Source organism: Stegodyphus dumicola, chromosome 4, assembly GCF_044657685.1.
Source record: "Stegodyphus dumicola isolate Sdum_Otavi_A_Nest chromosome 4, ASM4465768v1".
NCBI classification, from domain to species: Eukaryota; Metazoa; Arthropoda; class Arachnida; order Araneae; family Eresidae; genus Stegodyphus; species Stegodyphus dumicola.
The window spans coordinates 158,520,496-158,545,378 of NC_140771.1; the positions used below are offsets into that span (position 1 = coordinate 158,520,496).

At 32.6% G+C, this 24,883-nt stretch overlaps 1 protein-coding gene across 2 annotated transcripts in view; it reads left to right on the forward strand.

The window, feature by feature from the left end:
* Tao (Serine/threonine-protein kinase Tao) overlaps window positions 1-24,883 on the forward strand; it is a 75,672-nt gene that overhangs the window by 45,184 nt on the left and 5,605 nt on the right. For both annotated transcript variants that reach the window (XM_035362061.2, XM_035362060.2), the window contains exons 10-17: window positions 4,827-4,908; window positions 5,379-5,552; window positions 9,301-9,495; window positions 16,147-16,323; window positions 17,349-17,483; window positions 17,585-17,713; window positions 18,703-18,906; window positions 21,407-21,646. In XM_035362061.2, the coding sequence (XP_035217952.1) occupies window positions 4,827-4,908; window positions 5,379-5,552; window positions 9,301-9,495; window positions 16,147-16,323; window positions 17,349-17,483; window positions 17,585-17,713; window positions 18,703-18,906; window positions 21,407-21,646 (1,336 nt within the window). The remainder of the gene's footprint in view (window positions 1-4,826; window positions 4,909-5,378; window positions 5,553-9,300; window positions 9,496-16,146; window positions 16,324-17,348; window positions 17,484-17,584; window positions 17,714-18,702; window positions 18,907-21,406; window positions 21,647-24,883) is intronic.

Sequence of the window (24,883 nt, forward strand, 5' to 3'; positions counted from 1 at the left end):
AAAAGTCCTTTTAGGCCCATTGTTAGTATTTGCTCTCTCCTGACCTAGAATCATCAATCCAAGTAATTTTTTTTTTTTTTTTTTCATGCTTCAAGGTTTCAGTGGCATTGTTTCTTTGTCGCTCTTGATCTTTGTGCCTTGTAATGTGCAGTGAGCTGAGGTATTCTGTAGATATGTTCCATTTGCTCACAAACTAATTCAAGAATTAATTCACTTTACTGAGCAAGTGAAAAGTGAGTCATCAAAAAAGAGCAGTAGCAATTTTAGAGTTCACTGACCAAGAACTCTTGCTTCGAGTGTGCGAGGAAAGTTAAAAAGAAGGTTTAAGGGAATCTCAAAACTGCAATTGAAAGTAATCAGTTCAGAGAGTGAGCAGTTTCCTTGTGTCTGTTCTCCCGATCCCACTGCTGATTCGTTTCTTTTTGCTTATCACTCAGCCCATTTCTTGATTCACACCTTGTTCCTGATCTCATTCATCAAAATTATTGTTAGAGAACAGTGAGTCATACAAAAGAACCTTTTTAGTTCAGTGAGTGAATGGTTCTGATTTGATTCTGTAAAAGAGTGTGACTTTGTCCTCTTTTCCTCTAGTGAGAATGATGGTTTGCTTGCTCCATAGTGAGAAGATGGTTTTGAGTAGTATGACTGTTTACACTGTAGTGAACTGGCAAATAATGTGCTGCAATGTAACCCATCTATTTGCTGTTACCATCTGAGCTAGCAAACAGGGAGCCCGTTCCTCTGCACACTGCAAGCCGTGATACTTAACTGTGGCAGCAGTGGTTTTTATCAGAATCCATGTACTTGTGTTAGACTCTTCACACAGTAACGTAGGAAAAGTCTAGCACCTGAAAGACACTAGAGTTGGAAGTATATATACAGATGGAGGACAAAATAATGCAAACACCTGTGAAAACGTATTACTTATTTCACACCTGCAGTGCAGCCGTGCCAACTGCAACATAAGTCTGCCACCTAGTGAGCGTGAAGAGAAAGGTATCAGTCTCTCAACAGCCGTAACCTGCGTTGCATGCTTTGATTGAACTGTCTGTGAGAAGTTGAATGTCCGACCTGTCAAAGAAGAATAATAGTTGGAGCGCGTTTAAGTGGCGCATCGGTTACGGAAATATCAAACCTTGTGGGGTGTGCAAAGAGTACGGTATCAGCCGCTATGACAGCGTACACGAAAGAGGGTAAGACGACATCTTCAAAGCACAACAGTGACCAAAAGTCAAAGCTGGCTGAAAGAGATAGATGGGTCTTAAAGCGCATAGTAGCCCAAAAGCACAAGCAATCGTTATCCGAGATAACATCCGAAATGAACACTCATCTCCAGGACCCTGTTTCAACAAAAACTGTCGAAAGGAAACTTCATGCTGCGAACATTTATAGCAGAGTGGCAATTGGTCAAATGAATTGTCATTCACTCTGTTTCGGACAATCAGACGCGCTTATGTCTGGAGAATCCCCAAAGAAGCGTTTCATCCTGACTGCCTTTTGCCGACTGTGAAGCATGGGGGTGGCGACATTATGATATGGAGTGGTAAAAAACGTGTGCGAATTTCTTTTTGTAATAAGAATAAATAAATATTTAATTTTTCTTATATTAAAAATGCGTAAAAATAAAATAAATAAATAAATATTTGAATCAGATTTTTATGGAAATGATAATATTTTAGCCAGAGAACATCCTTTAAAAAAGGGGAATAACAGAGTGTTATAAATCTAGCACCTTGGCGCAGTCTTGGGCCACTTGTTATTCTGCATGGGAAAATCACATCCAGTCACTATCTAAGTATTCTAGGGAATCATGTCCAGACTGTATTCCCTGAGGAGCGACCGCCTTTTTCAAGACGACAACGCTCCTATCCACACTGCCAGGTGTATTCAAGAATGGTTCGAAGAGCATGATGATGCAATTGAACATCACACTTGGCCCCCTCAGTCTCTGGACTTGAACATTATTGAACATTTATGGGCATATTTGGAGTCCAAACTTCATTCCCAATTTCCACTTCCATCCGGACTTTTGGAATTAGAGACTGCTCTGCAGGAGGAATGGCTTAATATTCCTTTAAATATTGTCCATAACCTTTATGCTTCTATCTCACATCGCATTCAATCTGTACTTCTGTCAAAGGGTGGTCCAACCTCTATTAATAAAGATTTTCCATTATTTCACAGGTGTTCGTATTATTTTGTCCTCCATCTGTATATCTACTTCATACATTTTTTGCCCCACCATTTTGTCACTATCAAATGTGCTGATATCTTGAATATTTTTCATCAGAATTTGAATGTTACTTTGACATATAGTGCGATGTTTGATGAGCTGACAACTGCATGTCTTAACTGTAGTCTTTTTATCAGAAGTATGTGAATAAATATTGCTGGCAGATCAATTTTATCTCTAATTTAGTTGTTCATCAGTATGTTCTTTTGTTTAGCTCTATATCTTCTCAAAGTGTACAAACAGGCTTTTGAATACAAATGTTTATTGACTAATAGCCTGCAGATTCACTTTTTAAGTCTAGTGCTTATTGTCCAATAGCTTATTTATCAGCATTTGAGCCTTTGAGATTTAACCACTAGAGGGCTTTTTCAGTTTTCAGTTTCTGGTAAAGCATCATTTATATTTTATATTATAAACCTCAATCATGTAATTAAATAAAGTATTAAAGTGTAATAAGTAAAATATTTAAATTAGAGTTTTGGATTGAATTGTTAATACTATATGTTAGAAATTATGATACGTGCCATAAACAGAAAGGTGTATAAGGAAAAAATATTAACACGTGTAAATTCTATAAAAGCATTTTTCATTTTCTATTTCTGTGTTCAGTTGTATGAAAAATGTATTTGGGGCATCAGTGTGTATGGACATTAATGATAACATTAATGATGATGTTCATAAGACATCGAGAAGATAAAGTGCTGAACAAAAGAATACACTGATGAACAGTTGATTTAGGGATAAGATGGCCTACTGACAATTTTTATTCATGTAGCTCTGGTGATAAAATGAGTTTTAAGTAATTTTGTTTAAAAATTACTGTTGCTCAATATACATGCTTCTTTCCCATTTTGCAGAAATAGGCATAGGAATTTTGAATTTGTTATAAGAAGTATTTAATTACTGATGCATTCACTTTTTTCATGTTTTATTCTTTAAGAGTGTTGATTGAATATTGACTTTCTGAGGAAGAACAAGAGCAAATTATTGAAATTAGGAACTGAATGGCATTTATAATACCCATATCTGAAAATCTGCAGTTAAGTTTGTAACTATTACACAAATATATGTGATTTATTACTAAGAAGAGAAGTACTAATGGGTTTTACATCTAAAAAAATGTGTGCAAAATTCTTTTTGTAATAAGAATAAATAAACATTTAATTTTTCTTATCTTAAAAATGCATAAAAATAAAATAAATAAATAAATATGTGAATCAGATTTTTATGGAAATGATAATATTTTAGCCAGAGAAAATCCTGTAAAAAAGGGGAATAACAGAGTGTTATAAATCTAGCATCTTTAGAGCCGATTAAAGTTCCTCTCTCCAATAGGAAACATTGTTTGAATATTGTGCAGTCTAATACAGCATACCGTATATGCTTGTGTTATGTTTGTACCCGAACTTTACAGATAAAATTTATGTAAAAAAAGTGCCCCGCACAATGTCCGCACTCTAAAAACTAAAGAATTTCTTGCTTAAAAATCTATTTTTTAATATCACCCTTTTCCCTTCAATCAATAAGCGTCTTTAAAGAAAGAATATGCATTTGTTTTGTCTTTGGTTGGGACTCTTTCCTTGTATTCTAGTGCAGCAGTTATTCATTCATAACATTGGTGCCAGAAATCCACTCGGCAGAGGTGATAATAAGTGAAGGCAGTCCAAACAGGTTTTTACCACACTGGCTTTCAGGAAATACTGTTTTGTAATGAAATTACTTTTCCCCCCCTTCCTCCGTGGAGCATTCGCATATTTCAAGCTTTCTCTTTTCATTCATAGTATCATTTGGAATTCGTGGTAGTTAACGAGTAGTGTGCTTGAAATGGGAAAATACAGCATCTATACAGCGACTTTTAATGTCATAGAATTTGTGCAGGAAAATGGAAAAAGAGCAGCAGCAAGAGTATATAAGGTGGATGAAAAGTGTGTGCGCAATAGGAGCAAAACTTAAAAAGGGAAAGGGGGAAGGGAAGGAGGAAACGTAGAACTATATGCAAATGTGTAGAATGTCAGACATCTCTTCATAAAAGACTGTTCTTTGATATACAAAAATCCAAGTCTGTCTTTATTATATGGAAAAAAAGGCTCTTATTAGAGCCAGTATAAGTTGTAGAAGAGAATGTTTTATGCTATCAAATGCCTGCCAGTGGCTAAGACCAATGAATATTTTGTTACATACTTTGTTCTTACGATTAAGCTGACTTTATTATGTGTTCAGGATTATCTGTGTAACCATAAAACCACATGCATCTGAAGAAAAAAAAAAAAAAGAAAGCAAGCAGTTGTTTGTTTGAAGTTCAAAGGAGATTAAATTAGAAGTGCTAAATAGCATTAATAGGGTCCTTTAGCACTTCTTATTTTCTCTGCTAGTCTGAACGTGTACATGGTATTTTCTATCACTAAGGATGCTGATCCTTACATTTTATTCCTGTGTTTAACCTTTTGAATGACAACCTTTTTTTAGACAATACACACAGGTGATGTAATAACACAACATTTAATAAATTTGAATTGTACAGTAGCTTATTAAATCATTTCTCCTTGTATTTATTTTTATGGGAAGTTTTAAGTTGGAAATGTTTTTGTTTTAGGTCTGATTCCTTTCATCATTTTGTAGAAACATGTTTACAAAAACATCCAACAGATAGACCAACTGCTGCTAGATTATTGCAGGTAAAAATTAAAATCATTTAAAAATATGTATATATATTAAAAAATCTTTAAACCCATTTGGGAATCTGTCAAAATCTGATTCTTTTCAGATTTTGCTCCTTTAAAAAACAATATTTAAAATAAAAGAGGAAAAGTATTATATGTTCATTAGTGTCTAATCATTTCTGGAAATTATGCCACTTTCTTGTATATATGAAAATTTGATATTTTCCCACTGATAATTTAAATTAATTTTGTTAGTTTTGAGTAGGATATGCATGATTTTTCTTTTTATATATTGTTAGTTTGGTACTAAAGTGGAAGGATTTAAATTTTGTTTACAAAGTGTTTCATGTAATAACATCATTGCTTTGTGACTTGTAATGTTTTTTATTAATAATGTTTAATAATCTAACTATTATATGTAATATATTTATATAATTTAATGTTAAGATTCTAAATGTCTTTATAATTTATTCCTCCCCCTACAGCATCCTTTTATAATTAGCCCTAGACCATCCAGAGTAATTATGGACCTTATACAACGTACAAAAGCTGCTGTGCGAGAGCTGGACAATTTAAACTATCGTAAAATGAAAAAAATTTTAATGGTAGATTCTCAAGAAAATGAAGTCAGTACTGGTGAACCGGAAGAAGATAGCACTGTATGTATAAAAATTCTACTTCTAAAATAATGTAGTAAATATGTGCTTTGTCCAAAGAGAAAAAAACGATACTTCTTTGATAGTGTCTCCCAAGATTGAATCGGCAATCAACCGAGACGTGTTGCTAAAATCTGGTTGTGTGTTCGTATATTTTGCCATGTAATTGTATATTAGCACCATTTAGCATTTTCGCTTTCGTAGCATGTTCTTATGTTATTCATTTTTGATGAGGTTTTTAAATTGCCATTTATTTAAAAATATATTCATTGATCTCTTTTTTTGGGGGGGGAGGGGGGTGAATGCGATGTTAACAATCTTTAATTTAGCAAGTAGTGAGGTGGATGCTGTATCTTGTTTTCAAGAAAGAGATGTTTCACCTGACAAACAAATATAGGCAAATGGCCACAACATGAAACTTTATATTAATGGCAAAGCCATTTGGAGGTGCAGTATCAAAAATTGCCTCCATGTTGGAAATTGGTTCAGCGGTTCTAGAATATTGTTCATCACTGCTGTTAGATTTATGTATATTTGGGCAGATGACGTCCATGAAATGGTGTAACAAACAATTTAATACGAGGGGTGATCGAAAAAAAAGTTTACAAGGCAAATGAAAAAGTATTTATTAACAATAGAAGCAAGATACAAATGGGAATCAAGAGACACATCTGGCCTTCACTTTTCCACATAGTCGCCAAACCTGTTTAGGCATTTGTCAGAACGTTCGACCAACTTGTTTATCCCGTCTTGGTAGTAATCAGGGCCCTGCTCATTGAGCCATTTCTCGGCAGCTGTTTTCACTGCATCGCGTGAGGTGAACCGTGTTCTGGATAAGTCTTCAACGCCGGAGAAATTAAATAGTCACTTGGAGCCAAATCGGGGCTGTATGGGGGGTGATTCCAGACCTCTCACTTGAACCTTTGCAGCAATTCCTGAGTCTGGCAAGCTGTATGGGGCCTAGCATTGTCATGTAGAAGAATGATGCCTTTGCTCAGTAATCCAGGCCGTTTGCGTCGGATGGCTTTACGCAATTTCGTTAAGGTGGCACAATAACGATCAGCCTTAATGGTATGGCCACGCTCCAAATTCTCGATTAGGATAACACCAGTCGTATCCCAGAAAACAGTTGCCATCACTTTACTGGCAGAGGGTGTGACCTTAAACTTCTTCGTCATTGGTGATCCAGCGTGTTTCCACTCCATCGTGGCTCTTTTGGATGTGGGGGTGAAGTGATAAAGCCATGTTTCATCACCGGTAATGATGTGATCAATGAAGTGTTGGCCGTCTGAATGGTATCTCTGAAGAAATGTGAGGCTGCACATCATTCGAGTGGCCTTATGCTCCGCGGACAACGCAGCGGGCACAAACTTTGGAATATCGTAACTCATCGGTTACGATACGCTGAGCGTTAGTTACCATGACTCAGGTCCAACTCTGAGGCAATCTCACGCACAGTTACTCATCGATCCCTTTGGATGATTTCTTCAACACATGCCATGTTGATATCCGTCCTTGAAGAACTTAGACAGCTGCTCGCTTCCATATTGCAGTTTTCCACATGCTCCTTGCCCGCTTGATAAGAACAACACCATTTCGCTACTTGTTGTCTACTCATTGCTTTGTGCCCGTATACCTCAACGATTTGTCTGTGAATTTCGGATGCGACCACATTCTTGGCCCATAAGAATCAAATTACAGCTCGCACCTCTATGCAAGACCACTTTTCTAGGCGTCGTGCCATTACTGTCGCTCTTAAGTTTCTGCGTACTGACGCTACTTACTCGTAGAACCGCTGTAGGACAACTAGCGCCATCTGTCAACCACCCTGAGTGGAAATATTTGCTCCACAATTATTACGTTTCAAATGCTTCTGCTTGTAAACTTTTTTTGGATCAACCTACGTATGTGTGAAAGTGTTGCAGTTGACTGAAACAATTACGTCCAATAAAATAATAATAGTTCTTAAAAAATATTCTTAGGAAACAGCATGTAATAAACTGCAAAATTATAGCTGAGATCTTGGCGCAAATGTAAAACTGCCAAATATGTTTGGGGCGTTTCATATTATCATTCTGTTATTTCTGCCACTTCTTTAAAAAGTATTAAAATATTTATAAAAGTGCAATTTGTTAGGCCATTATATTTTTGTTGAAATGCTTTCTTTTAATAGCATAAAAAGCTGTATGCAGAAAATATATTTACTTTTTTTACTTTATGTACCATGTTGTGACATTTTAGTCTTTATATAATCCTTATTTCTACTGCTATCTAAATGCTTTTCATGTTTGCAAATATTTTAAAATCATTGTTGGGGAAACACATAGAAGAATGTCATATTTCATATGATTCAGTATGCATCCATATAAAATGCTGATAATTATAAAGAAAAAGGAATTAGGAAAAGTGCAGTGCATTTGTCAATATGCTCCTTATCCATAGACTATCCAAAGTTACAGAGAGTTCAGACAGAAGAGTCCTTAAGTTGAATTTTAAAAAGATGGGCATTTAGATAATCATGCCCAGTCAAAAGACTAACACCATAGCTACAAGACGAGGAAAATCTGGAGTAACTGGCTTTGAACTAGGGAGACACTCTTAGTCCTTTCCCTTAGCTTTGTTTGATAGTTAGAAGGCAAACCTCCTCTTAAATTCTATTTGAACTAGGAGTTTTGCAGAATTAAAAGTCATATATTTTCTTTTATCTGCTTGCAAATCTGCAATGATATCTCATTATGTTTTGGCAGCCATTTTTACTCTTGAAATTGTCTTTTTGAGTCTCACAATGTTTGATCTTGCCATGCAGTCCTTTTTTTTTACTATCCAATGAAAAAGGCTTGATCGAGTATTTCCAACAATGTGGAGTTTTCCCAAGAAGCAGATGTGAGTAATTATTTTGATTTCATAATAAAAGCAATAGGCAAACAGTTTACACATGAAATAAACACTAATTGACATGAACAATGCCCTTCTACTCTTTTTATAATTAAATTTATTATTCTCATTGTCGTATTTGTTTTTATGAGCAGGTAAAGGGAAAGTGCCAAAAAGCTTTTTTGTTTTAGAAATTTTTTTGTTGCAGGCACAAGAAACAAAATCAGAACACCTACAATTTTATGTACTTCTACATGTTTTTATTTACTTAAGTAAGACTTTTTTAAGGATCTGAAGAATTTCCAGAAAAGGAATATCATGAAATAAATTAATTACAATTTCAACAATTTTCAAATCTCTAGGAAGTAAAATGTATAGTAAACTCATTTGTTATTTGAGTTAGTATTGAGAGTTGCATGCACATTCAAAATATTGTGCATTTAGGCTATGGTAAATATCTTAAAGTTTGAGAAATCAAGAGCTTTAAAACAGATGTGATTACTTTTGGTTTCTTTTCACATCATAGTTTGCTGTAACCAAATACTTTGTTTGCCTCATTTCCAGGTTTTCTGTGTTTGTTTTTTAGTATTTACATGGACCTACAATACTAGGTTTAGTTTTAGACTAGATAGAAAATGGTATATGCCTTAATATTATGCTAATTTTAGTATAGTTTTATTTGCTTAGTATTGTGTTTATATTTGCATATAATTTCATAATAGATTATTCATTAATTTTTGTTTTTTCCCAGGTAATCAATCATTCTTTTCATTTACTAATTTCCAATCGACAGAATTTTTGAAAATTTCATACTTCATATTTTAGCACCTGTCACTCAAATTTCAAATTTTTTTTTTTTTTTTTTTTAATTTCATAGGAAGATGATCAGATGGGAGGGGACAGTAGTAAAAGTAATAGTATCACCAGTACTCATAGCCAACAAAGTGAAAATGTTAGTGCTGGAAGTCAAAGCAGTAGTACAAGTAGTCTTCCACCTGCCTCGGAAACAGATTCCACATATAATTATCCTGCTTCATTCCGTGAACGTGTTGGAGCACGTGTTAGTCCATCGGTATGTAACATTTCACAGATGTCTATTATTAGACTGTATCTTGCTTTTTTTTCTGGAGGGGTATGTTCCCAGAAAACCACCTATATTATCCTCTTTTATGTGTTAAATTTCTTACATCAATGCACATCCTTTAAGTCTCCTGTCATATGGTATTGCCCTTATAACTTAGATTTTGTGTTATTACTGTAGTTATATGAAAATATGAAATTATATGTAGCATTGAATGTTATAAATAGGGAGGTAGATATTCACATAAACTGTATACACATGGTAAAATTTTATTGTTAACTTAGGTATAGTAAGATATTGCTAGTGTTAAATTAATTGGTAAGCAATCTCAAAGCCTCATGTAAATAGGCTTGAGCTAATATTTGCATCCTGGCTGGAAAATGGAAAGTGGCAGTAAGGTATGCTGTAGGTTATAAGGTTATATTTTACATTTACAATGTCTTGTATATATGAATATGATTCTTTGTAATGTTTCGTCATAGTCCTTAAGTTCCTTTCCAAACAAAGTACTGCATAGGCAATAAAACTTCAGGCTTAGTTCCTTATTTATATCTATGCTGATGGTCGAAACTACCATAAATAGCAATTTGAGCAGATCAGAAAATTATTTTTGTTGGTTACAGCTGAATATTAATTCTCTTGCATAAAAGCATCTTATTATTTCATAATTAGGATTTTCAAAAATAGGGATATACTGAAAACAGTCTATGTTTGTGGTGGTTATTACACGATGCATCTTAATTTTAACCTGTTATGAGTAATTTGTCTCCTCAGGTGAAAAATATGCAGAAGTATGTGAAAAATTGTTGTTAAAAACTGTGTTCATCTATGAATTTGAAATGTTTGGAATTTCAGATAGAGTAGCAAACTGTTTGGCAGTATTTATTACAGTGATGCGAAAACGCTTAAGATGAAGTATCGGTTAACATGAAATAATACAATGGTCCTGACAAACTGCTATATATTTTCATGCATATTTTTTTTCTCTTAACATGAAACGAAAATCACTTAACATGAAAAGATTTCCCTTTTGGGAATGAACAAAATACAGAGAACACACCAACCGCGCAGGCAAGATTTAAGAGGGGTGTGAAATGAATGATAGGGGGTTTCACATGTTTTGTAGAAAGGAGGCTAACTTGGCTTTGAAATACCTTCGGAATAACCTTTGACACGAACCAATTTTGTTTATGTAAGGAATCCTACAAACTTCATGCAAACATATCTCATCTCTCATCAGTTGGCGTTGGAATTTGGTGATGAGTTTGGTGACATCGCAGTGCGAGTGAAAATCCGTGAGTTTGGTTTGTGGTTCCCCCCCCCCTATTTTAGAAGAATTATTTTAAGAACACAATGTCAAAAAGCTCAGGGGGAAAGCAAATTGCTATTTCACTTAAAAGGGAGAGGGAGCTTCTTAAGGCTGTTGATGAAAAGCAGAAGCGAAAACAGAAGTTTGTAAATGTTTTGATATTGCTAACTCTACATTATCAAGAATAATTGAAAAAAGAGCAAATTATAGCAATTTGAATGGAGTAAATTTGAGCCAGACCGAAAACGAATGAGAACATCCAAGCATGAGGATTTAGAGATGGCTTTACTTGTTTGGTTCAAACAAGCAACATGTCAGAATACTCCCATATCAGGGCCTTTAATGCTAGAAAGAAGCAATGACCTTGTTAAACAAATGGGTATTACATTTTCTGCAAATCCAGGATGGTTGGAAAAGAAATGGCATAGTACTAAAAATTTTAATTTTAACCTGTTATGAGTAATTTGTCTCCTCAGGTGAAAAATATGCAGAAGTATGTGAAAAATTGTTGTTAAAAACTGTGTTCATCTATGAATTTGAAATGTTTGGAATTTCAGATAGAGTAGCAAACTGTTTGGCAGTATTTATTACAGTGATGCGAAAACGCTTAAGATGAAGTATCGGTTAACATGAAATAATACAATGGTCCTGACAAACTGCTATATATTTTCATGCATATTTTTTTTCTCTTAACATGAAACGAAAATCACTTAACATGAAAAGATTTCCCTTTTGGGAATGAACAAAATACAGAGAACACACCAACCGCGCAGGCAAGATTTAAGAGGGGTGTGAAATGAATGATAGGGGGTTTCACATGTTTTGTAGAAAGGAGGCTAACTTGGCTTTGAAATACCTTCGGAATAACCTTTGACACGAACCAATTTTGTTTATGTAAGGAATCCTACAAACTTCATGCAAACATATCTCATCTCTCATCAGTTGGCATTGGAATTTGGTGATGAGTTTGGTGACATCGCAGTGCGAGTGAAAATCCGTGAGTTTGGTTTGTGGTTCCCCCCCCCCTATTTTAGAAGAATTATTTTAAGAACACAATGTCAAAAAGCTCAGGGGGAAAGCAAATTGCTATTTCACTTAAAAGGGAGAGGGAGCTTCTTAAGGCTGTTGATGAAAAGCAGAAGCGAAAACAGAAGTTTGTAAATGTTTTGATATTGCTAACTCTACATTATCAAGAATAATTGAAAAAAGAGCAAATTATAGCAATTTGAATGGAGTAAATTTGAGCCAGACCGAAAACGAATGAGAACATCCAAGCATGAGGATTTAGAGATGGCTTTACTTGTTTGGTTCAAACAAGCAACATGTCAGAATACTCCCATATCAGGGCCTTTAATGCTAGAAAGAAGCAATGACCTTGTTAAACAAATGGGTATTACATTTTCTGCAAATCCAGGATGGTTGGAAAAGAAATGGCATAGTACTAAAAAATGTTTGCAGCGAAGCTAATCAAATTTTACTTACCATGACAGCAAATTGGTTTTGGTCTACGTTGCCTTCAGTATTTGAAAAATATGAAGTGAAAGATGTTTTCAACGCGGACAAAACTGGGTTATTTTACCACTGCTTACCCAATAAAACTTTATTGTTTAAGGTAAAACTGTCTAAAGAATGGATTACGGGATTGGTAAAATGCAATTATATGGTTCTGAAAAACTACCCTTATTTGTTAATGGTAAAAATTTGAAACCGCTGTGTTTTAAGAACATAAGAACATTACTGGTTGAATATGCAGCAAATAAAAAAGGCATAGATGGTAGCTGCGATATTCACCGATTGGATCATAAAGTTAGACGAGCGATTCTTATGAGAAAAGTAAGGTTGCAAAGATAATTGATAATTGTTCAGCTCACCCCAACACTGTATTGAAAGCTATAAAGCTTATCCTTATGTTTTCACCTCTGAATACAACATGTGTCTTGCAGTCTTTTCATCAAGGGATTGTACAAAACATGAAATCTTTCTACCGGAAGCAATTGCTTTAAAAATCTTTACTTGCAGTTCATGCAAATGAAGATTTCTCAATCAATTTATTAAATGTTTTTCATATGTTGCACTCTGCATGGATTTCAGTGACTCCAAGGACGACTGAAAATTGTTTTTGTCATGCAGGATTCTCAAAAGTATCAGATTCTTTGGTGCCAAAAGAAATGGAGAAGGTGAAACTGAGCTGACTTTTAATGAAATGTTTGAGAACGTTTCTGTATTATTGGACTGTCCTATTGTTTTATTGGAAGAATTTGTTGCGGTAGGTGATGCTAATTTGTGTACAGCCACAATTATGGCAAATACATTCTGGAGTTTGTCCAAAGCTAAAAAAAAATCATTAATGCAGATTCCAATTATTATGAAATTAATAATACAGCTCCTGTTCCCACGTCTTCCAAAATGAGGAACATCATAAAAAGTATGCACAGTTAATTTAGGCGCACATTCCAGTGGTGAAATGAATAACAAAATGGATGACATCGAACAGTTTGTTGAAAATTTGATGCTCAAAAAACAATACAAAGAAAAATATCAGATTATTTTCCAAAAACTCAATAAATGTTTTTTTTTTTAAAAACTTGAAAATTTTTATTAAATTTCATTAAATTCTTGTGGATGCTTTTATTTCGTTGATTTTTATTAAATACATGCGTATATACATATCTGTGTAAATAAAATGTACTCTAATGAACTTCATTTTGTTAAATATATTTTTATTTCAATATCCTTTAACACGCAAAAATATTTCACTGCCCTCAGTTTTGTATTAAATGGTTTTTATTGTTTATATATTGGATCATATTTTCTTGGAGACATTTTTTTTTCTACCAAGAAACACAGTATAAAAAGCAAGCATTAGGAGGAAAAAAAAAGAACAGAGTAGTTCAGAAAATTCTAATTTACATCAGGATGTGTAAAATAAAAAAAAGAACACAAAATTTATGTATTTGCTGTTATATATGTAACCTTATACGAAAAAATGAAACATTAGAATAGTTTTGTGCAAATAATTTTCAGTGACAGATTAATCATGTTGCCATTGTAATTGTTTTGAAATGATTTTCTTCTCTCAAATGTTTATGTCATAGGAACTGTGATAAATATGCATTTAAATACATCCTTGCAGAACCTTGTTGTTTCTTGTTTGCCATTTGGCAAAGCCATATAGTGTGTTGGTGTTCTGAGTATGTGCTTGTGAACTTGTCGTATAGGTTAATGAGTGTATTCAGTACTTTCAACTGTTTGCATTGAATAAATAGTCTGTTTAACAATTCATAAATATTGCTGAGTTTTTGGCCATAGGTTGTGCAAGTTTTTGCTGCTTATTTTCAACCATTTTTGAAAACCACTTGTGTTTTTCATGAAATTCAACCTTCTAGCATTTTTTTTTCCTTCAGTTCGAAAAATCTATCCTCAGCCTCTACAATTTTGTTTTTATCTCCTATCTTAGGATCTCTTTTATTAACAATGGGACAAAGTTTTGGGTTCTATTCAATTTTTTTAACACATTTGAAATTTTGATTTTTAGTTATACATGAATAGAAGCAATGGCAGAAAGCATTCTGCTGCCTTGGAACCAAGTATGAATTGAACCATGCTTCTGTCAACAGCACCTTATGCTGCCCGGCTGTGTATTTTCTTTGATTTTATGGTATAGCTGTATGTTCATAATTTTATTTTAAGGAAGATAGCAAACTTTTTAAAAGCAAGAATGCAAAAACCATAGCAAATTCTGTAAGCTGTCTTGTTTATCATTATTAATCAAATTTTGAATTGTAAATGAAAGGTAGTTAGCAAAACTAATGTGCTTAGTGAGAAAAAATTGCAAATGATTGTTATTGAGATATCCTTTTTAGAGATGGAAAAGCGTTAGAAGTAAGGTTTCTGAAATGTCACTGAAAATGTTTATGAGCAATAATATTTGACCTCTGATAGGTGCTCATTTGGCCTTATAATTCATGGAAATTTAATGAATTTTAGTGAGAAAAATGAAGTATGATCCAATCTAAGGTGTTATTCTTATGAGAAATAAAATAGAATTGAGGCATCATACAGCTACCTAAAGTGGCAGAGCTTTCTGTAGCACAGGAATAGTGAAAGAGGATCTCCTTTCATTCTGTGGACTAATTAGTTTTTTACTTGGAATATTTATTTACTTACGTTATTTTATTTTTCAGTGTATGAACACACCTTATTTTTTAATAATTAATAATTGACAATCAATTTTAAAGCAACTTTCCCTCCATTTTTTCAAATAGTTTACATAAATTGTATGGGGTATGTTATTTTTCAGTGCTTAATTTCATTCTTCTTCCATTTTTAACTTTAAAATTTGATGACTTAGGATGAGTGATAATTAGTGATCATTACAATTTTTAACTTTTACTGCTTCTTTCATTATTATTAAAAAAAAAGGAGAACTTATTGATAACATAATGTAATCAGTTTGTTTCATCAGTATAATGTAATCACTAAACAGATTACAACATGGATGCTTAAAATCTCTTATGGGAACTATTTTTATAGGTCCAAAGATTAGTTTTTAAACATTTGATACCTCCCTCAGTAGTAATAATAATATTTTCAATGAAAACATCTAGTACTGCATGTTACCATTCACAAAGTCAAGGTATTATACATTTTAATGTGATTACATAGAGCAGTTTTCTCATTGAAGTTATTTCTTGCTGTTATAAATAGAACTACTGAAAAGCACTCGCAGGCAATTCTGTAAATAATTACAAAGGTACTTCAATAGCTAAAAAGTAGACTTTTAGAAATTTTAGTAGTTTAGTAGAAATGTTTAGGAAGTCTCTCTCATCTACATGTATGTTAAGCAAAATAAAATTTTGAAGTGCATTGAAAATTATACTTATATCTTTTTTTCAGAAGATATAGAATATGTCATATTATATAGTTTTAGTTGTTTTTCTCTTCCCCCCCCCAAAAAAAATAAATTCATAGACTTTTTTTTAAAGTTTAAACATTTAAAAAAGTTAATAAGTAGAAAGTTTGCATGATTATTATATCACTTTCCAAGACAGTATTACCGAAATAGTATTTTAAATTTCTTTTAAAAGTTAAAAAAGTGAAGATAAAAACTAGTTGAATTTTAAAGGAATCTTTTCACCGTTGTTTCACAATGCTGAAACTTTTGACCTTTTTTCAACTTACTCAGAAATAAGATCTGCTTGTTTATATTTAATTTTATATAGTTAATCATTATTTCAAAAGTGTGTGTTAAATGATAAAAATGTTTGTCGTCTTTTTAATTCCATGTATAAATTTTAATATTGCTCTGAAATATTTGTAAAACTTTATTTTAGAATTCCTCATCTACGAGTCTTAATAGTGCAGATGTTGGAGCTAATAATTTTGCTACTATAAGAACTACGTCCATTGTAACTAGACAGATCAAAGAACATGAGCAAGAAAATCATATGCATGAGCAAATGTCTGGTTACAAGCGAATGAGGCGACAGCATCAGAAAGCTCTCATTCAGGTAAGCTCATTCATTTTATACCCCTTCACCAAATTTTAACATTTGTATTTCAAGATTTAAAAATTAACTTGCATTATATTAGTTTGCCCGTAATAAAACTTTCTTTCTAGTTTACAACATGCATTTTTTATTATTTAAATGATGTATTACTGTAAAAAGACAAAAAAATTTCAATACCTGGTGTCAACTATGAAGAGATGGTAAAGTGCCTCATTTTCTGACTTTTGCCAAATCCTGTTAATAAAGGCCAGCATTTGTCAATACCAGTTGATAAAAGTCAATTTTAGTTGATTTTAATGTTTTTTTAAGAGTATGTGTTGTAATTTTTAATTGTTCTTTAAATTTATAAGATTTAAAATTTTTCAACACTTATTTATTTTTTAATTTTATGCAATTACTCTTTTATATGATATCTGTACTGTTGGGTTTATACTTTTAATAATTTTTTTATTTTAAAACCATGCAAAGGAAATAGGAAATTAATGCATCAATCTATTATAAAGTGAAATTCTGGATTTTTCACCATTAAACTAGTACTTAACAATGATATATGTTTTGGGCATTGATGTTGCTAAATGCATTTATAAAATAAAATACTTTGCCTGAAATCACAGCTTAGTGAAAAAAAAAAAATATATTATTATTATTATTATTATTATTATTTTTTTTTTTTTTTTTTACTTTTAGAGTTTTAGTGGGGTAAATGCTGTGATTTAATTGCAAAACATTGTATATATTGTTCGAGCTTTTGGCAGTAGTAATGAGTATATGTATACTTTCTGCATTTTTATGTTTTATGTCATTTATGTTTTGAGTTATAAATATGATGCAAATTCAAATGAATGGTTCTAAAAAATAAAATTCATTGCGAATTTATGTAAAAAAGTGTTATTATTGTACTATTGTTTAACTTTCATTAGTGGTGTATAGATTTAATGTCTACAGTGCAATATTTGAATTTATGAAGTAATATGCAGTTTGCAAGTTTTTGATCATTTTCTTTTCCATCCCTCCCAAATTAATAGCTTGAAGCAAAATGTAGACAGGAGATGGAAGAACACAAGCAAAAATTAGATAAAGAATATGAAAATTTACTCCAACAATTTAGCAAAGAATTAGAAAAAATTCAGATACGGCATCAACAAGAATTAGAGAGAAAGGTAATGAATGTATAAGGAGGCCATAAGAACTGTAGTTACTCAGAAGTCTGAAAGTTAACTTTTTCTGGCTATTTTAATATAAAATTTTCCTCTCTTTTCAGCTTAAACAGAATTTAGCAAGTGAAAAACGGTTAAGCAAGAACATTACTCAACAGCATGAAGAAGAAGTGAAACGTTACCAAGCACAACAGAAAACAGAGTACAAGTATTTGAAGGATCGCTTAAAGCGAGTAAGTTTGTTAATGCTTTTCTATCTATTATTCTTCAATAACTAAATAGCAAACTTTCTTGTTACAACCAATTGCCAAACTTGACTACCTTTGAAAGAAGCCAGTATTTTTGATAACGTAAACAAATATTGATACTTAGCACTCCCACTCTGAGTTTACTGTTCTCCTAGATATAAAAATCATCTATATCTGTGAGTGGTCATCTTAGGGTTCTTTTTATTTACTATATGATCATATTATTATGCAAAAAATAAGGAAGGGAAAGCCTCGTGTTTTTTAGATAATCCAGAGGCAGAGACCAAAATCTGTCTAAACAGAGGACCTTACCACAACAAAGTGGTTGATCAACACAGTCTTTGTGTTTGTAAATTAAGTCTTTGACTTAATTTGAGCGAATTGTTGGTACTAGGACTTTTTGTAGAAGTCTTTAATCTTTCATGTTCGAAATCAGAACTACAACAATGGCGCCATTTTGATGAGCCTCCCGTGGGACCTGCCTTCATCTCACAGGAAACAAAGACGTAAAAATGCCATACAGGTAGAATAATCAGAGTAGGAAACTAGATTTACAAATACAAATTTAATTAAAGGAGGCCAGTTAGTCTTGCTGTGATCATCTTTTCTACCCATCTAAAAATGCAATAAATTTTTCACTTTATTTAAAAAAAAAAAAAAAAAAAGAATCATAATTTTCTTTGTTACAGTTAATGCTTAGGTGTAATCTTTATACACCCTCTAATATTTCTAAACATTTTGCTGTTGGTAACTACATATAGCAAAGCTATTCAAAGGAAAATGTGTGTTCGTAAAAAGTCTTGTTATTATTGCTAATTGGCTGAGTATGTTATATTTTGCTGTATAAATTTTTAAATTCATTGCTTAATATAATTGGAAAATACTTTTATATTGAAAATAGTTACAGCTAGTTTCTAGATAGATAGGTACTTCATGTGCAGATGTGGCATATCATTATTTAATTACAATTTCAGGAAATGAGCAGTCGGGAGGAAGCTTCACCTCGTCAGAGAGATGATGCAATGCGTAATCATAAAGAGGAAGTTCTCCAGCGACAGACAGCATCCTTACAACGTTTACAGAGGGAACAGGGAGATTCTCATCGACTAGAAATTAGGAAATTTAGGAGACGAAAATTGCTGCAGTTTCATCAGATGGAACAAAATTTACTACGGGATGTATGTAGTCTTAAATAGTAGAATATATGTTTATATCATTTATTTTATCTGTCTTACTAATCTTCTTTTCTTTCTTTCTGCCTTGTATTTTTATTATTCAATTAAGTTTTAAAGCGTTATCATATTCTTCTACTATCAGTTCTTATTATGTTTGTTATTTTTTCATTATTTAGCAATATGTATTTGTTTTTCAAACAGTGATTGAGAAATGAATCCTAATACGAGGGCTATCCAGAAAGTAGATTACGTTTTGGAATAAAAAAATAAACAAAGTATAGGAAACAAATTTTATTATATACAGATGAAAGCCACACTCAAATACTACTTTTCTACATAGTCACCATACAAATTAAGGCATTTATCGTAGCGATGTACGAGCTTGGAAATTCCTTCGTCGAAAAATTCGGCCGCCTGCGCCTTCAACCACTTCGTTACCTCTTCTTGCAGCTGTGCGTCGTCATCAAAACGCTGCATAGCCAGCCACTTCTTCATTGCTGGGAATAGGTGGAAGTCCGCTCGGTGCCAGGTCGGGACTGTGCGGCGGATGAGGAAACAACTCCCACTTAAAAGATTCAAGAACTTTACAAGTGACATTTGCCGTGTGGGGCCGGGCGTTGTTGTGAATCAACAAGATCTTAGAGCTCAACATTCCTCTGCGCTTGTTTTGAATTGCTCTTATGAGTTTTTGGAGAGTTTGGCAATACCTTTGAGAGTTTATTGTAGTGCCTCTTTCCAGGAAGTCCACCAAAATTACACCTTTTCTGTCCCAAAAAACAGTCGCCATCATCTTCCTTGCCGACATTGTTTGCATGCATTTCTTGGGTTTTTGGGGAGAACTTGTGTGCCCCCACTGCATTGATTGCAATTTCGTTTCACAGTTCACATGTTTCACCCATGTTTTGTCACCAGTAACGATGCGATCGAGTAAAGAGTCACCATCCTTATGGTAAGCGTCCAAAAAGTTCAACGCTGCAGCCATTCGCTGATTTTTGTGGTCCTCTGTCAAGATTTTTGGAATCCATCTTGCACAAAACTTGTGGTAACCAAGCTTTTCGCTGATGATTTCGTGCAACAAACTTCGCGAAATTTGTGGAAAACTCAAAGAAAGTTCCGTTATTGTGAAATTTCGATTTTCACGGACTTTAGCATCGACTTTTTCGAGAAGTTCGGCGGTCACTATGCTGGGTCTCCCACTTCGATCTTCGTCGTGAACATTGGTTCGGCCATTTTGAAATCTTATGACCCACTGACGCACTCCACCTTCAGTGATAATGTTGTCCCCATACACTTCACGAAGCTGCCGATAGATTTCTATCGGTTTACAGTTTTTTGCAGTCAGAAACCTTATTACTGAGCGCACCTCGCAGCTCGCGGGATTTTCAATTAACGCAGACATTTCAAACCGTCACAGTATCTGAACGGAGCACAGCACGAACCTCTCACTAGCACGGCTAGATGCAGACTGAGCTGCGCAACGCTCTGACCCCAAGATGGCCGCGCTAGTCCCGCCCCTAGCGGACACAGACGGAAACGTAATCTACTTCCTGGATGGCCCTCGTAATTTGTTATTTTATAATATATAATGATTTTTATAATATCTGATACACCAGAGACTATCATGTAAAAGTCAAATTCTTTGTAATTTCTTTCTCTCCAAATATAAACACAGTTGGAAAAAACATTATTAAAATATGAAATATATATGTACTTAAGATGTTTATCAGGTTATAGCTGTTCGGAATGTGTCATATCCACTTTAATTTTAATAAGGAAGTGAATAAAATTGAAGAATTATAGATATTAGTCATATAATGGCATTATGGTTAGTCAAATTGATTGAAATGTGGGATTTTAAATGAATATTAGCTTTTTTGTATAAATAGAATTTTCATTTATGCAAAATATTTTTCTTCGTCTCTCAGTATTGGCTTATCAAAGCTTGACTGTACTTAGAAAATAAAAGTTTTGGGGTTTAAATAGAATTTTTTACCAATGTTAAATGTTGAGTATATATATTAAAGCATATTTTCTGTAATACTTAATAAAATTACATGACACTCCCCCCCCCAAAAAAAAATCTTTGAATGTTATTTTAGACAAATTATATAGTTTAATGCAGTATATACTGTCTACAGTAACATTTTAAGATTTTCGTTTTAAAATCAGCTATCTGTACAGTACAATATATTAAAATTCATAATTGTTTCAAAATAGAAATATAATTGTAGAAATTTTATTAATTTTCAGAAAGCTGTGTTGATTCAAAAGTGATATTAATGTGAATAATAATAAATAACTAAGATGTTTTAGAAATGCCAGGAAGGAAAATGAGTCAAAGAGATTTCTCAGTTTAACTACAGTGTATCTTATTTTTTGTCTTTCTTACAAATGCTCATTGAAGATTAATTAAGTAAATTTTAATTATTAGAAAATAATGTTCTGATTTATGGGATTTTAAAGTTAAAAACTATGCTCTTACTAGATGCCTTTATTATCATAGGAATTAAATAAAAGACAGGCTCAGCTTGAGCAAGCACATTCAATGTTGCTTCATCATCATGAAATGACGCAAGAATTAGAGTATCGCCAACAGAGGGCTGTTCATCAATTAAGAGAAGAACATGTACGAAAACAACATCAAACAGAACTTGCCAATCAACAAGAATATAATTCTAGGCGAGAACGTGAACTTCGAAAAAAGCATGCCTTAGAAGTAAAACAACAGCCTAAAAGTTTAAAGGTACAATTAAAATGAGTTATTCAGTTGTTTATATATAGCAAATGTCTAGGAATTTATTTTTTTCTTAAATAAAAAAGTTCTGTATTTTATCCCTTTTAGTTTTGTAATCCCAGTGGTGAAGGAATTTTGTTATAAGATGTGTTCTTTCTTGCTTATTGTATTAAAATGTAAATCATGAAATTATCACTCTTTGCTCAAGTTAAACTATGAATACTTGCTATGGAACAGTTTATAACAACCAGAAATATAAGAAATGTTTATGTTCTGTACTAATGAGGTTATAAGTATACTCTGCCCTTCCTTTGTTGTTTCAAAGCAATTCCATTGGACAGAAGACAATACTTAGTTCAAAGTATATTTATCTGGTTTATTGACTTATGGTTAAGGATGATGTCTTAGGGTTAATGTCTGTTCCTTATAATTGTCAAACCTTAAATCACCAAAAAACTTTTTGTTTAAGAGTCTTGAAAATAAAAATGCAAAACCTTTTGATAATCCATGTTAAAAAATCTGATGTGTACACCACATGACTTCCTTGTATGGAATATTAAATTATACGCATTTTTTCTTGCATTTCATTTAAACTTATTGGATTGAATTAAATTTATTTTGTCATTAGTGCATAAACCACAATAGAATAAATGCACTTTTTAAAATTCACTATATTTGTTTCCTATAGCGACACTCTGGCCCTAGGTTCGCTTAACAGTGTTAAATTTTATTCATTTTTTAACTTAGAATACACAAAATTTATATCATCATAAGAATTATCTAATCGTTGCCACATATTCTATTCAAATACTGTAATAAATCTAAAACGATGTATAAAAGAAATTAAGCAAACAACAACAACAAAAAAGAAACATTTTTCACAGATGATTCAGTATTTCTCATTCAGTTAATTCAGTTTTCACTTCACGACAAGGCAAAAATACCTAAAAACTCGAAATATCTGTATTGAAAATTATGAAGTAAGTCTTAAACACTTATTTCCTCGAATAATTTTCAGAATGGATTAAGCATGATTTAATTCACAATAATAAAAGAAGGCATTATCTTTGTTTTTGCAAAGCTTACTTTCATTAGTTTGACAACAAATCTACTATTCTGCTGTTTCAAATGTAAACAAACATTGCCGCCATGGCAAAAGGCTTAGCGGCACTTAAACAACTTTTAAATTGTTAATAATTCTAAAAATATTGCATGCAGATTTACTAAAGGCATAAAAAACCTTAACCAGAAGATAAGAACAACATAATTCAATCATTTTTAAAGAAAAAAGTGCCCAATTTACAAAAAATATATATAAGAATAAAGAAACAAAGTGCCCAATTTACAAAAAATATATATAAGAATAAAGAAACAAAGTGCCCAATTTACAAAAAATATATATAAGAATAAAGAAACTGAGATTACTGAGCCGAGTAATAGAGTGGATATAATATATACATATATTTATACACTTTTGGTGCGACTGATTGCAACCAAAATACGAGGTGCACATCTACATGTTATAGCAATCCTATATACAAAATTTCAATGTTCTGAGGCTACTCAATTTTGAGTTATGTGAGATACGTACATACGCACAGATGCCATGAAAATTTCTCTTCAGAATTCATTTTAAATCAGTTTTATAATTTTTTGGGGGGGAGGAAAAGAGTCTTTTTTTTCTGTCCTTACGTATGAATGTCACCCAAAAATATCGTTAAATTGCATTTGATAGCGGTCAAAATAGATATTTTCATTGAAATCTGATGCTTTTTTTACTTTGTACAAGAAAGTAAAAAAATAAAGAAATGTTTTCTGACATGGGAAACCACGTTGATTAACCAGTTATATTATACCTATTATGTATAATAGACCACACTCTGAATAGGTCTTTTTTTGTTATGGAAAACAAATTTCTGGAAGACTTAGGTAAGTGTGTCAATGATAGCAGGCTCCTGAGTGTAAGCCCCATCCTGAGTGAAATAATATACAGATTGAGCATATAATGTCTTTGTGGCTATCTTTGTGATGTTGCATTAGGGAGAAAAGCCTGAGAGCTAATCTTGTGGCATTCATGAGATGTCTTCTGGAGGCTAAATAAGTCTTGTGAAAAGTCCAAGTGGATGTAACGGTGGTCGAAAAACACCTGTTTCAGGTTGGAGCAAAAAGAATCCTTCACTAATCGGCAATAAGAATAGAAGTATTTTGAAGAGGTCACAGTTTGTCTAAGCAAGAAGGTTCTATATCATTGAATGCTAATCTGCTGAACAGTGTTTAGATGTGGTGGGCAAGGAGAGGTTGAAGGCATGGCCACTGATCATGTGAAAAGCAATGAATTAATCAGAAGGTGGAAAACAGGAGTACAGTTTACAGATTTGAGCAAGTTAGGCACTGGATGATGGGCAGGATTCTTTTAGAATCATACATAATTTTAAGAGTTGGCTGAAAAATAAGGGGATAGGACAATTTTAAAAGATAAAATTAAGAATTAAAAGGATGAGATTACATTTTTCTGGGGTGTGGTGTAAAAGTACTGTGAGTCATATGTGATAAACTACTGATCTCTCATATTTATTAATTTCACTAACAACTTCTAGAAAGATGTACACTTTATCTACTGAAAATGTTAGTGCTTTTAATTTGGGTATGTAGATTGAAAACTTTATTCATTGCTGCAGTTTGATTTTTTTCTAAAGATTTCATTAAGTTCTGTGATATACTTAAAAAATCTTAGAAATTTTGATTCCATTTGGATCAGTTGTATTTTTTAAAGGATTTCTTTTTTTGAGCATCAGTATTTTCGTTATTAGAAACGGTGTTACTTTGGTAGATGGTTGCACGGATTTTGGCCTTTTTTTTTTTTTTTTTTTTCAAGCGATGCGATTTATGGTAAACCCCTTGCTGGACAAGTTATTTATGGTAACCAATACTTTGTTGTCATTTTATTTAAAAAATAATGCTTTTTATTATGCATAAATTCCTTGTTTTAAATATTATTTAAGGCTTCTAAATATTAAAAATCAATTTAATTTTGCATTTTTATTTGAAATAAAAATTTTATTGTTTATGATATTTTGTATGATTTATGTTGTGGATAATGTAATCAATGACATCACCTTCTTTTAAAAGTAATTGGTTTTAATAACTATAAATTCAATCTAATGTTTTAAACATTATTTATGTCTGTTACATATTAAAATACAATTTAATTTTGCATTTTTTAAAATGATTTTATTATGTATGATT